The sequence below is a fragment of the Cyrtonyx montezumae genome, unplaced genomic scaffold (assembly GCF_038088225.1).
Source record: "Cyrtonyx montezumae isolate F1298 unplaced genomic scaffold, pur_monq_1.0 scaffold_3, whole genome shotgun sequence".
NCBI classification, from domain to species: Eukaryota; Metazoa; Chordata; class Aves; order Galliformes; family Odontophoridae; genus Cyrtonyx; species Cyrtonyx montezumae.
Window position 1 is genome coordinate 95722825 of NW_027072034.1, and position 13710 is coordinate 95736534.

Consider the following 13710-nt stretch of genomic DNA (forward strand, 5'->3'; position numbering starts at 1 on the left):
CAGCCCCCAAAAATACAGCTTTCCATCTTTATCTGCATCAGTACATTTAAACATCTGTAACAGAATTATAATTCTGGTGACATAACTCACCTGCCCAACAAGGAGAATAGGCTGAACTGCCCTAAGGCATTTCAGGATCACAAGGCAATTAGGATCACATTACACAGCATAGCAGTCTACACAGACAAACTATTTCACCTTAACTCTTTCGACACAAAATGGCTATGGCAGCAGAGGCATATTAACTGTGGATAACGAGGTACTATATGTAGGTTAATGCAGTTTATACTCTGTACCCCGATCATGGGAATCTTCTATGTTGCTGATCAATCTCCTTTAATTCACCAATCCTTGGGACCTCCAGAGCAGGACCCTGCCCAAATGTTAAAGCAAGCCAGACAGAGAATAGGTCTGGAAAACTATGAGACTAAAATTCTCATACCTATTTGCGCAAAAAATAAAGGCTGTATCAAATACAGCTATGTAAAGAGAGCTCAGGCCCTTATGTATGTATTTCAAGCTATTCTGGTTTCTTAGGAAAATAAGGTTAATAAGCAGGGATTCAGTGTGAACCCTGATTTTAAATATGGTGTCAAGTTGTGGCAAGGAAAACACCTGACCTGAGAAGTTTGGAAGCTTTCCTAGGTCCCTTGGTTTAAAGGGTTCCATTGTGATACGTAAGCAAAATCCAGACAAGATAATAGGATAAGTGCAGCTCCTGGAATCTAAAGCGTCATTATTAGAGATCAAAGCTATACTTGACGTACCTGGGATAGATCTCCTGCTATATATGAATACTCCAGCAGAACAATGTACATGTCAGACTGCCAGATCTGGCTGCTTAAAGTGAATGGATGCTGGAACAGCATAAAGTATATACATACATATATATATATATATATATATATATATGTACGTATATATACATATAGCTTTGCAGATAATCTGCCCCACAAACCTTTTGCTATTTTCCCACCAAAGGGGCATTGCATACAGAGACATCTCTCTGTAAGGAAAAGATGTATCACATAAAGCTGAATAATTTACCTAGGAAAGTCTGATCAAAAATAGGAATTTAGATTCCTGTTAGATTAGACTTTTCAGTATGAACTTCATCTTGAACAATGCCAAGCATCATACAACAACAGTGACCCCAACAGACACTATCCCATGCTGTGGCTCACGTATTTCCAACAGTATATGCAACACACAGCAGGGCATTATAACCTAAGAACTGCCATAGTGCAAGGAGACCACACATTACACATTACCAGCACTATAGCTGACATCAGTCCAGGATGTTCATGAATTTCTACATGAAAGTGTGCCAATTCCAGCTTACTGTTGAATAACAAGAACTTTATTACTAGTTTATGGTTGAAGTCAGGCTTTGAGGTTATCCTGATGTCTCAGAGAAAACAGGAATCTGTGCAGGAAACACAGATTAACTCCCTATTTGTGCTGTAGTTTAACCCCTCTTTCTAGGGAATGGACAGTCAACTGCATTGATCTGAGGAAGCAAATTCTTTATAAGTTGGGTGCTTTTCTTAAGCCCATTTGTGATTTGTATCTTCCTGTCTTTCAACTCAGCGTAGTACTACATAAGAAAAAACTGTGGGATGATGAAATGCTTTTCTTTAAGTTTCTTCAACAGCACAAGAATGCCAAATGTAATACAAGGGTTCAGTCAAAGTAAGGTCGTATTATATCCACTACAATCTCACTGTTATTTAGAGACTGGAGAAATAAGTAATTAATCCAATTAAGTAGTCTTGCAGATAAATGAGCATTAAAACCTTTAATTGGATAAACTGTTTCTTCCTCAAAAATAACCTTTAATGAATCGACTTTGCTGTTCTAACTGTAGAATCTGAGCTTTTCCCATTGTGACATTGACCAGGACTGCTGTGTCAAGTGGAACAGGGAGAGCATTAACCAAAACTGTAATCTCCTCAGAGTCAGCTTAGTTGTCCAGAGAAGCAGAAGCACATCTGATTTACCTGACACCCTTGGCTTTTCATGGTATCCATTGCCTTCTTAATTGCAGGGTTTGGAGGCTCACATGCTTCCACCTGAGTCTTCACATTGTGCTCAAAATAAGGACCAATGAGAAAATAGTTTTCACCCCATTCATCTGCCGTAATTTTGGCTTTTGTCTGGATCACGGTATAAATACCTCCCACTGAAAAACAAGATCACAAGGAACAAAAAGTAGAAATGGGAACAGGCCATAAAGCTCTGGAATAAATTCCAACCTACTTGGGAGTCAGACAGACCACTAAATAACTTCACATATTCAAACTTAAAATGAAACCCAGGATCTAACAAATAAATAGAAATTCAGCCTCCTAAAATGTAACCAGAGCTTCACCATTTCTTTTAGGAGTATGCACTGATAGCAGACCACATGTTATTCTTAGATAGCAATTCAATAATTTGCTTAATTCTGGTTACATTCTATTTCTTCTCTAATATCAAATGTTTGCTTTCTGGTCTTAACTATCACTTCTATCTAGTCTGTTAATATTACTATTATTATTATTTATTTCAAGTGTTTGACGTTACACTGTAAATGTTCATTCAATTTTTTTTTTTTAGGTTGTCTCTCCCTTTTCAAATATCTACATTCAGACTGTGAGATTCAAATCCTGAGGTTCACACTTCTACTTTCCCTTGCCTAATCTTGATTCTACTGCATTCCAAGTTCAGTCTGCTGTTATTATTTTTTTTTACTGAAGAAGTTATCATTTTCAAACATATTATTTGTGATGTAGAAATACATGTAGTAATAACTGGGCTGACACTTCCAGCTTATTTAACACAAATCACAGAGAGAGTCAGTGATCAATTTTGTCGACTACTAGCCACTAAAATGGATTTAAACAAAAATCTTTGAAGCAAAAGGTGTCATGTTCTATCACTAATCTGAAGAGTTAAATTGGTATGAATGTAGCCTATGTTGCCAGTATAAATATCTGCAGCACTTCCCACCTAAATATTGTCAATCTTAAAAGTAAATGCAGTATTAAATTTCTAAGAGGGCAGCAACAATCTCTGATGAGTAAATACAGATCTATCTAGTCTTGCATATGGTAGGCAAGATGCAATTAGTTGCTCTTCCCTGACAGTTTTCCACATTTGTCCCTGTGATTTATGCACTGGCAATGCAGCCTTGCAGCCCCCTTTTGGTCACAGGACCTGCGATATGGGGGAGCGGCCATTCCACCACCACAAAAACAGCACGCTAGTAAGTGCTTAGGTCAGTCAACTAGAAGGGTGGGCAAGAGAAGAGACTGCTGCTATGTCACAGATGTTTGGCATAGCTTTGATGATTTTAAGCAGGGTAAGACAAATGAAGCTCAATAGATACGTGCAAATAGTGTAGCCAGAATACAATAGGAAAATAATTAATGTTGCTTCTTAGAAATGTCATCCTCCACTGAATCTGGAAGCTCTTGGTAATACTTCAGGCAGAAAGACTATGTTTGGCCTTTCACCAACAACGTCCAAATAAATAAGGAGTCAGCATGCAAGTGACCATTGTCTAGCAGTAAGCACTCCAGACTTAGTTTTAAAAGGTACTCAAGAATCTAGAGGTGCAGGTGCACTGCATACCACTGCAGATGGCAAAAAGTCTTCAAGGGTTACCTGATTCTCCTTTAAAATCTGTCCCAAATTACTATGACTTAGAGAAGAGCTGATGAAATTGCTCAGTACTTTGTATTTACTCAATACAATTAAATTGTATCATCTAAGAACTGTAGAAAGCCTTCTCCCAAGCCTGGTATTTAGCAGCCCTGAGAAACTGAGCAGACAGAGGTATGGTTTTTGTGCTCCTAAAAGAGAATTTGCATTCTTAAAATCTTTTTCTTTACAAGCATGACATTTTTTTCTGAATGCCTGAAGGATTCTCAACCATATTTTTTTTATGTCAAAGTGTCTCAGATTTCTAGGCCTTTTGCAAACAAATACAAATGCAGTTCCAATGTACCCACTTGCTAAGTAAAACTATTTAATTAAGTTATTAACCTACGTAGTAACTGAGGATCTAAGAAGATACTTACATGTTCTTAAATCAATCCCATAGTTCAGGAGTTCCACACCATAGAAATATGAAACTACAGAAATAAATCTATACATTGGAATGTCCTTCTACTTTCAGAGCAGAAAGCCAAGAAACTCATAGCCATCATTGTCTACCATAGCTGCTCTGGACATGGATTTGGAGAAATCTGAGGAAAGTGGCACCACCCACATGTTCCCTCCAAATTTTTCTTCTCACAAGCTGTTAGAAACTACTTGAATACTTTGTGTTCATGCAAACACACCATTTTAATAACGAGACAAGCCAGAAGGTTCAACCAACAATGTCATGCAGTTGCAATGACAGAAATGTTGTCTGTTCTCATAGGAAGGTATATACATCATATGAACACAAAGCACTTTAATCCAAAGCAGGTAAACAAGATAGAAATCTTAGTTGTGAAACTAGTCAGTTTTAACTGGCAAAAATACTGGGCTTCTAATAAGGGAAGATTTTTGTGCATAGTTGCTTGATGACCCCACGGAAATGAGAAAATACCTATGTGCAAGAAGAAAGATACTAGATAACATGACAAAGCCATCTATGACAAGAGTGGTTTGGAGCTCCTTCCCCACCAGCAGAAAAGTGGAAACCAATGTCTTTCACACTGCAAGGTGTTCAATGAAGGTAAAAACTCTGCAGAACATAGCTGTGATAAAAGCTCTGGGTTACTTGGTCCTCACATTTACTTTTGTCTTCTGTCACTGTGGAAATATGACACACAAAGCACATCTTTGTGTAAACCTTAATTGGGGAGGGAAAGTGGGTGAGTGAAACTGCATGTATTTGGAAAGGGTCAGGCACAACTTAAAAAAGACATATTGAGAAGCAAAGAGCAATGTCCAGTATAACACATAGACTTTGGAAAATTCACATTCCCAAAACAAATTAAAAAAACATTATATATAATGAAGAGATAGATTATATTTATGCAGTGACTTTGTATTCACTGGACATTCCCATGTTAGTAAGCAATGGATTACACATTCTACCAACTAACAGGCTGAAATTGAATGTGCAAACCCTAACAGAATTCACAAATGATTCCCACCAATTTGATATACCACCTCATTCTTCCCTAATCAGATATTTTAATGTCATATTGTAGCTAGTAAAACTTTCCAAACAATAAGGATGTATGAAAATCCCATGATGTTTTAGGTTTTTGTACACAGCCTCTGAAGTTCTGTTATCTGAAGAAGTTTTAAAATAATGAAAGATGAAATGAAAAATAGATGCAATATCAAGAGAGATTAGGTACAGAGAACTGATTATAAACATGAGGCATTAGTAATGAAATGTGAATAAATCAGAATAGTTTGGGTTGGAAGGCTCCTTAATGATCACCTAGTTCCAACCCCCTGCTTTAGGCAGGGGTACCTCCCTCCAGACAAGGTTGCTCAAAGCCCCATCACGGGGCTTTCAATGCTTCCAGGCCTAGTTTAGTGCTCTAAATCCCACCAAAACATTTTACTCAAATATTTTAACTTTTGGTAATTTTAAAATCTCTTTGAGAGAAAAATGTTTCTATTATTTGTTTTAAAATTTTGTTTTTAACTTTTCTGCCAGAAAGAGGAAATCAATTAAAAAAAATCAAGAAAAAATCATTCCCCTATTTTATTTCCATTCATCTTCTTTTTCCAGGAAAAATAAACTGGTATGGGCCAGGGGAAAAAAAGTGTTTGGGAAAGAAGATCCACACAAAAATTTTGACATTTTTTTAGTGACCTCTTTAAGAAGTAAAAGATGAAAACAAAATATTCACTAAGAAAATATTTCATAAAATTATTTTCACAAGTTTGAATGTTTTCATATAATTTATCTTAACTGTGAATTTATGTTAAAAGTTATAATCTTCATTACTCCAGACACTTCTTTCCCTATTTCAAATGTACTATTACTGTTGCATATTTAAAATCCAAGCAGTAATTAACACCATCTGAGACAGACATCAGAACTAGTTAAATGAATAAAAAATCTGTGACTCAGAACTCCCTGTATCACATTGCTACTGAGGACAGTATCATGCAGAAGTGGAGACCTGATTTTGCAACTGGAGATCTTTGTGCAAGATCTAACACTGCAGAAGAAACATGCTCTTTCTGTTGAAACTATTACATGGAAAGACTTCTTGCAAATGCTCTTTGCCACGTGATGAAGAAGGGGCCTCAACATTTAGGATTACATAGGAACTTCATTTCTAGAAAATGGCCTCTGCAGGGGGGACTGTTTGAGCAGGGAATGACCAAAACTTCTCAAAGCTGCCAGAGATACCTATTGTTCATTTTACTTGCTCTTCTACTTACCCCACATTGTGGAGAGGGAGAGTAAAGCAGCAGCAGGCACCAAAAAGGAAACAGAGAGATGGCATGAGAAGCTACACAACTGAGACAGGAAGACCTCCAGGATCTGCAGGAGCCCTTCCCTGCACACCTTTGCTACAGTGGCAGAAGGTGCTCCCAGGGAATCCCATCTTCTGTGCCACAGCCTAACTCAGAAGGCACTAGAGCTTTTCTGGGGGCTGTGCTTGCCATGGAATCCAGATTCAAAGTTCAAAATGACTTCACTGCCACTATTACTAGTTTTATCAACTATTCTTTCATTCGTTCCCCTCAAAACTCATCTATGGCCTATAGACAAATAAAAATTGGGCTTGATCTCATTTCTTCTAACGTTTGGTTGTTTTTTGATTTATTTATTATGTGTATCTCTTGACTATTTATAGAGTAAAATAATGTCAAGCAAAAAATACATGGGCTCTTCATCCAGCAGGTACTTTTCGTGTATTTTTGGCTATTTTTGTGTCCAGGACTCATCAGAATATAAAAGTTCTCCATATTCTTTGAAGTTACGGCTCTACAAGTACATTTTGTAATAATGCCAAAACACTGCAACTTGCAGCAGATGTCCACAATATAGTCTTGTGTGCATCATATCAAAGTATTTCATTTGACATTACTTTGATGCAGAGATGCTGTCAGACTCAGAAACACAAAGGGCTTTGATGCTGTGCTCATGCTAAGATTCCCACAAGAATATGAATTTTCTTGTGGTTAATAAATATGCATTATATAATTATGTAAGATACATGCTAGCATATCCTCACTTTCTAAAGTGTGCTAGTTCAGCTATGTCACAAATTACATCATTCACCTTCTCCCAAGGATCTTTCACCATGGAAAGACATTTAATGCAGATAGAGTGAAATGTTGGTCCTTCTGACTTCAGTGATTTCATTATTTAATTTCCAAGGGTCCAGATTTTCACCTTGAAACCTGTACACAGAGCTCTGCTTCAGGGGGAAATGAACTAAAGTTTGTTTTAGCAGACTCTTCCTTCCAGTACGGCTGGAAAAAATATTTAAGATTCATCTATGAGTGATTTTTGATCTAATCTGTTCACAGATGAGTGATGATTGAAAGTGGCAGTCTGCCCAGCATTTTTAAGCACTTTTCTTTTTTTCTAGCTAAAAGCTGTTAAGAAGTATAGCAGAAGGAGATATGAATCTAAATATCAACTGAGTGACTTTAAAGGAATCTTTGAAGAGTACAGATTAGATTTTCAGAGTTTGCAGCCCTTCTCACTAAGTGCATCCAAAAACTCACTAACCTACAGCTAATAATTACACTTCTCCTCTATCCTGATTAAATACTTCAATTATCAGTGGGGAAATAATTAAAAAGAGGTTGAGAAGGAGGGAGAGAGGATAAAAGATCATGATAGAAAGCTTGCTGCTTTCTATATCTCCGTACTCCTGCACTGGCTTTTGGTTCCCTGCTGACAATTTCCATCCGTGGAGCTTCAGATACAAGATCTACAAAGTTTGTAGCCATTTGGTCTGTCTCCTGTTCTTACAGTTTTATTGGTCTTTGTGTTATGAGGGAAAAATAAAATAAAAACAAAACAACCACAACAAACAGTCCTCTTTTGCAGCATGCACAGATATGCCCAGATCTGGCTTTACTGAAGCATGCTGGCCAGGAGAGATGGGGAAGGAAGTGTGAAACAAGCCGTGTTTCCCTAAGATTACCACAAAATCATGCAGCTCTGCGGTGTACTGGGGCTCTTGTCTGTCTGCTTTTGTCCCTTTCTGCCACAGAAACACAGTAGATTCACTTCACAATATGGGACTTGCCCATCAGTGGAGAGTCAAAGTGAGAAAATCTTGCATCACATTTTTCTCACATCTGTGAAAGAAGACATTCAGTGTAAGATGTTGCGCTCATGTTTTTGCAGCACATTCCTTTTTACATTACTTGAGGGTAAGGTGGAGGGAGAGTCACACTTTCAAATGAGTTTCTTTTTTTTTTTTTGTAATTTCTCATTCTCTCCTTCAGCTATCTTATCTTTGTGTGCTCCAAACAGATGATATAAGCAAAGGAGGAAAAAAGAATAACTGAGGTGCTGGTGCTTTCCAATGCTTATGTCAGAAGCTGTCACTCAGCACAGGCAGCACCAGAACACAGAATATAACAAGGAAGCATGGACAAGTAGAAAACTCTGCTAGTTAGAGCAAGTGTTAAAAGAACTGGACTTAAAAAAGGGACGCACATTCACTGTGCCAGCTGCTGAGAAAGAACTTAAGAGGTTCTGGGAATTATGGATAGTTGTATATCTCTGAATATTGAATTCATGCAACTGACAAATCTTTTCCTTCCCTTGTGTCATCAGCCTCAGTATCAACCAGCACCATCTCCTGCTCAAGGAAATGCCAGTAAACCTTCCTTCCCAACGAACAGCCTGGCACACGAAGACCCTCTCACACCACACAATCACATATAGTCCAAACTGTAGGACCTTTCATCATCCTCCAGCTCTGAAGGCAAATATATTAAAGAGGTTCAGAAAACAGCTCATCTGAGCTACTTGCAAAGGGCACTGCTTACAAGCAACTAGTGATGCACACAAGACTCGTGTAAACACTTAACTCTCTCCTGTAGGCAGCAGCAACATTATGCTGCTTTAGCTGTGAGAAGCAACTTCACGCTGATACAGCTTTGCGTTGCCAGGAAAGAAATAATAAACCATCATATTAAATAATCAAAATGAGCTTGTCAGGGCAGTAAGCCCAGTTTATGCTTATCCTTTCCTCTATATTAGGAATACAGATAGCAACATTAAAACTAAAACACTAAAACATGTAGCAGCATTAAATCTATGTGGGGGCAGGCTACTTAGTAAAACGAACAGTTACTCCTTATGCTAAAGGAGGATGGGAAATACGGTGTTAGTTATTGTATTTCCTAAGCCTGTATATCTTCTGTGAAGACTCTCCATGTATTTTCTTGGCTACTCTCTCTCCTTATAAGCCCAGTGCCATAACATTTTCCAAGAACTGTTTATAAAAAGGTCACCAGGGAAGCTCACCATGTGACTTCAACGTTCAGTTGCACAGAACACACAGAAAAAAAGCCTTCAGCATCAAGAATAGAAAGGCTTACAGAAAAGTAAGATGAAATAGGCTCACTAAAGAACTTTTGCACAAACATTTCCAGTCAGGATTGCCCTATGGGAACTTGGTACAGAGAGTCAGTTTTAATGAAGACATTGTTTGCTATGTCTAGCTGAGTCCATTCCATTTGGATATGAGTGTGATAACTGCTACAATTAACAGCACCTTATTTTTTAAAACAACTAATTGGAAGTGTTCACTCTATTGTAAATATTTGTTCTCCCATAAAATATGAGACTAATTAGTGCAGCCAAAACAACTGACACAGCTACAAATGAGATCATTAATAGCCGTATGGATGATTAAAAGATTCTCAGCATTTTTCACACAGACAGATAAACCTAATTCTTTTTTTACTTTTTCTTAAACATGCTGTGTGATCTCTGTAACTAGTGGGTCCAGATAACACAGAATATGTATATACCACAGGGCTCAGAAAAGTGAATGAGGACGTCTGAACTTTCCAGATTTCTGCTGCCATCTGCTTGCCAGTGGCTTACTTACCAGGCATACTGCAAAACTAAACTCTGCATGCTCAAAGTTCTGACAGTAAAAAACTACCTCAAAAAGCTTGACTAAAACTGCTGAAAAAGAAACCCACAGGGATTCAAAGTGTATTCTCTACTACCTCTGTTTATTGATCCTCCTTGCAAAAATAGTAAGAGTAAAGTAAAGTTGCTGTTCAATGCAGACTGAATACTGGAAGGTATCACAGAATATTAATCCCAGTTCCACCACAGTGATAGACCTTAGCACCGTTTGCTCCTCTCACACACACTTCCCCTTTAGGGTTAAAATCTTAACAGATTACAGATCTTCCCTTCTGCCTAATCTCTTTATTTATCTGCCAGGACAATAAGACACATAGGTCAATCATTTACTCATACTAACTCACTTTTATGGCAAAAATGGTGCCTGTCCTCCCTTGGTGAACTGCACCTAGCCAAAATGATTCCATTCTATGATTCTATGATTCCTTTCTATGAAAGGGGGATGTTTTGAAGAAGGAATTAGTAATGGAGGCAGAAAGATCTTTGCATAACAAGTAGCACAGACTTCGTGTGTAACACTGCATGCAGTGAGCAGATTTTGAAACTGTACACGTGTGCAAAGCATGAAGACCCTGTTTGGCACTATCTGTGTTTGCAAAAACCAGTCCAAAAGGGTTTCAGCTGGCATATAGACTATGGGTTGCTGACTTCTGTTTTTGTTCAGTGGCTTCAATGTAACTATGTTTATTTGTGACTATTTCAAATTTGGCCTCTTTTCCATGCTGCTATAGAAGGAGAAACTACTGACGTCTCTGAATTTGGTGTCTGCTTTACAGCCTGTTTTCATGTGTTATATTTCCAAGTGAATTTGCATAAAGTAAAAAATCTAAATATGTACAAAGAAACATCTATAAATTCATACATATGCATACCCGGGCATGACACTTAGATGTTTGTTTAAACAACCCAGCCCTGGTGGTGAATGGTGTGCAGACAAACGCATATCCTGACACTACTACGCTCATTCCATGCAAGTACATGCAGACACAGCCCACACTCAACCTGCACAAACATGGATGCCACATTCGATCCTTCCGATACAAAAACATGCAGCCCACTTTTGCCCAATCTCCCTTTAATCCCCCTCATGACTCCTATGAGTGTTGTACAAACCTTTGTTGGTAACTTCCCAAGAAACTTCAAAGAGCAACAAATCCTCCACTGGTAGGTCTTCATCCTCCCACTGAGGAAGCCCATTAAGAGAGGTCATGGACAGTGATCTAGCCAGCGGCATTTTCTTCAGCCCCTAAAATGCTCACCACGCAGGCCACAACAGTTGTAATCAAATGTCCAGTTAATGCGTCAGTTCTCTGCAGTTCTGGTTGGAGTGGTCTGCCGGTGCGCTGGGTTCGGAGGAGAAAATTTACTCAGATAGCTGGCAGCTAATGGGTTTAAACTGTCTGACCACCAGCGTTAAATTGGCTCAGTGAAATCCTCAGGGCTTGAGAAGCAGCTGCTGGCAGAGGTAAGAATTTTAAAAAGACTGACCTGATGAAGGTCTTCACTTTGGAACCAGGTCTTTCTTCTGTCCTTAAAGGGAGGTAAAAACTGGTTTTCAGCTCCCCAGTCACAACATTCAGAATCTTCCACCTCAGGGACAGTTGAAACTCACCAGCTGTAAATTCAGCACTGCCCTGAGCAAACTCCAGGAAGGAGGACACTCTCAGTTCACCACCTGATCTGAGTCCGTCCCCCGAGTCCTCCCCTGCCTGTTACTACTCACGGACTATCTCTATCCACTGGCTACTCACCAGCAGGGTAAGCAGACTCTTTCTACACAATGGTTCTTAGGTTACTTGTCAGGTTAAGAACTGTTGCCTATTCTTGTTCAGTCCATTAGTCCGAAAGCTCTAATTTACCTCACACCCTTCTTCTATAGTTAATTCCAGATGCATTCCCAGGGCTCTGGGCAAGCTGCTAATTTCATTCTTCTCTAGAGCAAACCTGTATCCCTGAGAGTTTTTTACAAACAGAGCTACATTTGTTCTATTTACATACTTTTGGTGGCCCTCCCTGCTGGTCTGGTCCTCTATTTTCCACACGGTTTCTCTTTTTCTCTGACCTCTGGGCCTAGAGAAACAATACACCTGTCTTGCTGCAGCACAGAGCTGGGATACTGCAAGCAGTGCATACATCTGCAGAGCTTGCAGCCACAGACCCTCCAAGCCCCACAGAGCAGCTGCCTACATTGAAGATGCTTAAGTGCTTATGCTGAGAGCCTAGTTTGTCTGGGACAGCTGTGTCAATTAAAACAGATTCTGAGATTAGATTACAACCTGCCCCAAACCCAGAGTTCAGTGCTGACCAGATCTCCAGGTGAGATCCAGGGCAGCACTAGCTCTACAGAGGGCAATGGCAAGCGTGTACTTCATAGCAGCACAGATGGACAGAGCAAGTTCAAGGCAATCACTTCAGAAGACAGGCTGCCCTTCTCTATAAAAGTAGGACAAGTATGACTTCCTTGTTTTTACTATATAGGAACCAGTATAAAATACCACAATTTACATAATTGCATGGAATGGACAGTTCCTTGTGAAGTAGAAACATAAATGTAAACCTGTAGTTATATATATAAACTGTGGGAGAGCTTAAGGCCCACATAGGCCAATGTTGTGCTGTCACGGTGTAACCTTTTATTCATCTCTTGCATATCACTATTCTGCCAGTCTGCAAGAATGGCTTGGGTTGGAAGAGACCTTAAAGCCCATCTGCTTCCAAACTCCTGCCATGGGCAGGGCTGCCACCCACCAGCTCAGGCTCCCCTGGGCCCCATCCATCCTAGCCCTAAACCCCTCCAGGGATGGGATACCCACAGCTTCTCTGGGCAGCCTGTGCCTGGATCTCACTACACCCTGTAAAAACTTTCCCTCGACATCTAGTCTAAATCTCTTCTCCTTTGATTTAAAACCATCCTCCCTTGTTCTATCATTATTGAACCACGTAAAAAGTCGATTACCCTCCTGTTTATAACCTCCCTTTAAATACTGGAAGGCTGTAATGAGGTCTCTCTGGAGTCCTCTCTTCTCCAGACTGAACAAGCCCAGCTCTCTCAGCCTGTCTTCATAGGAGAGGTGCTCCAGCCCTTTGATCATCTTCCTGGTCCTCCTCTGGAGCGTCTCCAAAATATCCACATCTTTCCTGTACTGGGGGCCCCAGGCCTGGACAAAATACTCCAGATAGGGTCTCATGAGGGCAGAAAGGGACAATCCTCCCCCTTGCCCTGCTGGCCACCCCTCTTCTAATGGAACCCAGGATACCATTGGCCTGGGCTGCAAGTGCAGTTTGCTGGCCAGTGTTAACTTTTTCATCCACCAGGTATTTTAAGTCCTTCTCAGCAGGGCTACTCCCTAGAAGTTCTTCTCCCTGTCTGTACATATACTTGTAGATTTTTTTTCTGCTTTTTTAACTTAACAGAAAGGACTATTGCTGTACTGGAAAAATGGAATTCTACACAAAACAATACCTTAAAAAAATAATTTCCACCAAAGTGAAACTGGTTTTGAGTCCAGTGTAATGCATTATGCAGCATGACTTGCTTGGCCTGGTATCATTTGTGGTTGCATTGAGTTCCCAGTCAGCTTGCAGACATCAACTATTCTCACTTACAAGATATTGGACAATAA

The 13710-nt window shown here is 39.5% G+C and overlaps 1 protein-coding gene across 2 annotated transcripts in view; it reads right to left on the minus strand.

Moving 5' to 3' along the window:
* GYS2 (glycogen synthase 2) overlaps window positions 1–11702 on the minus strand; it is an 88202-nt gene extending 76500 nt beyond the window's left edge. For both annotated transcript variants that reach the window (XM_065742470.1, XM_065742471.1), the window contains exons 1-2: window positions 11201–11702; window positions 2001–2182 (exon numbers count right to left, since the gene is read on the minus strand). In XM_065742470.1, the coding sequence (XP_065598542.1) occupies window positions 2001–2182; window positions 11201–11321 (303 nt within the window). In that variant the 5' untranslated portion in view covers window positions 11322–11702. The remainder of the gene's footprint in view (window positions 1–2000; window positions 2183–11200) is intronic.
* Between the last annotated feature and the right edge of the window lie 2008 nt (window positions 11703–13710).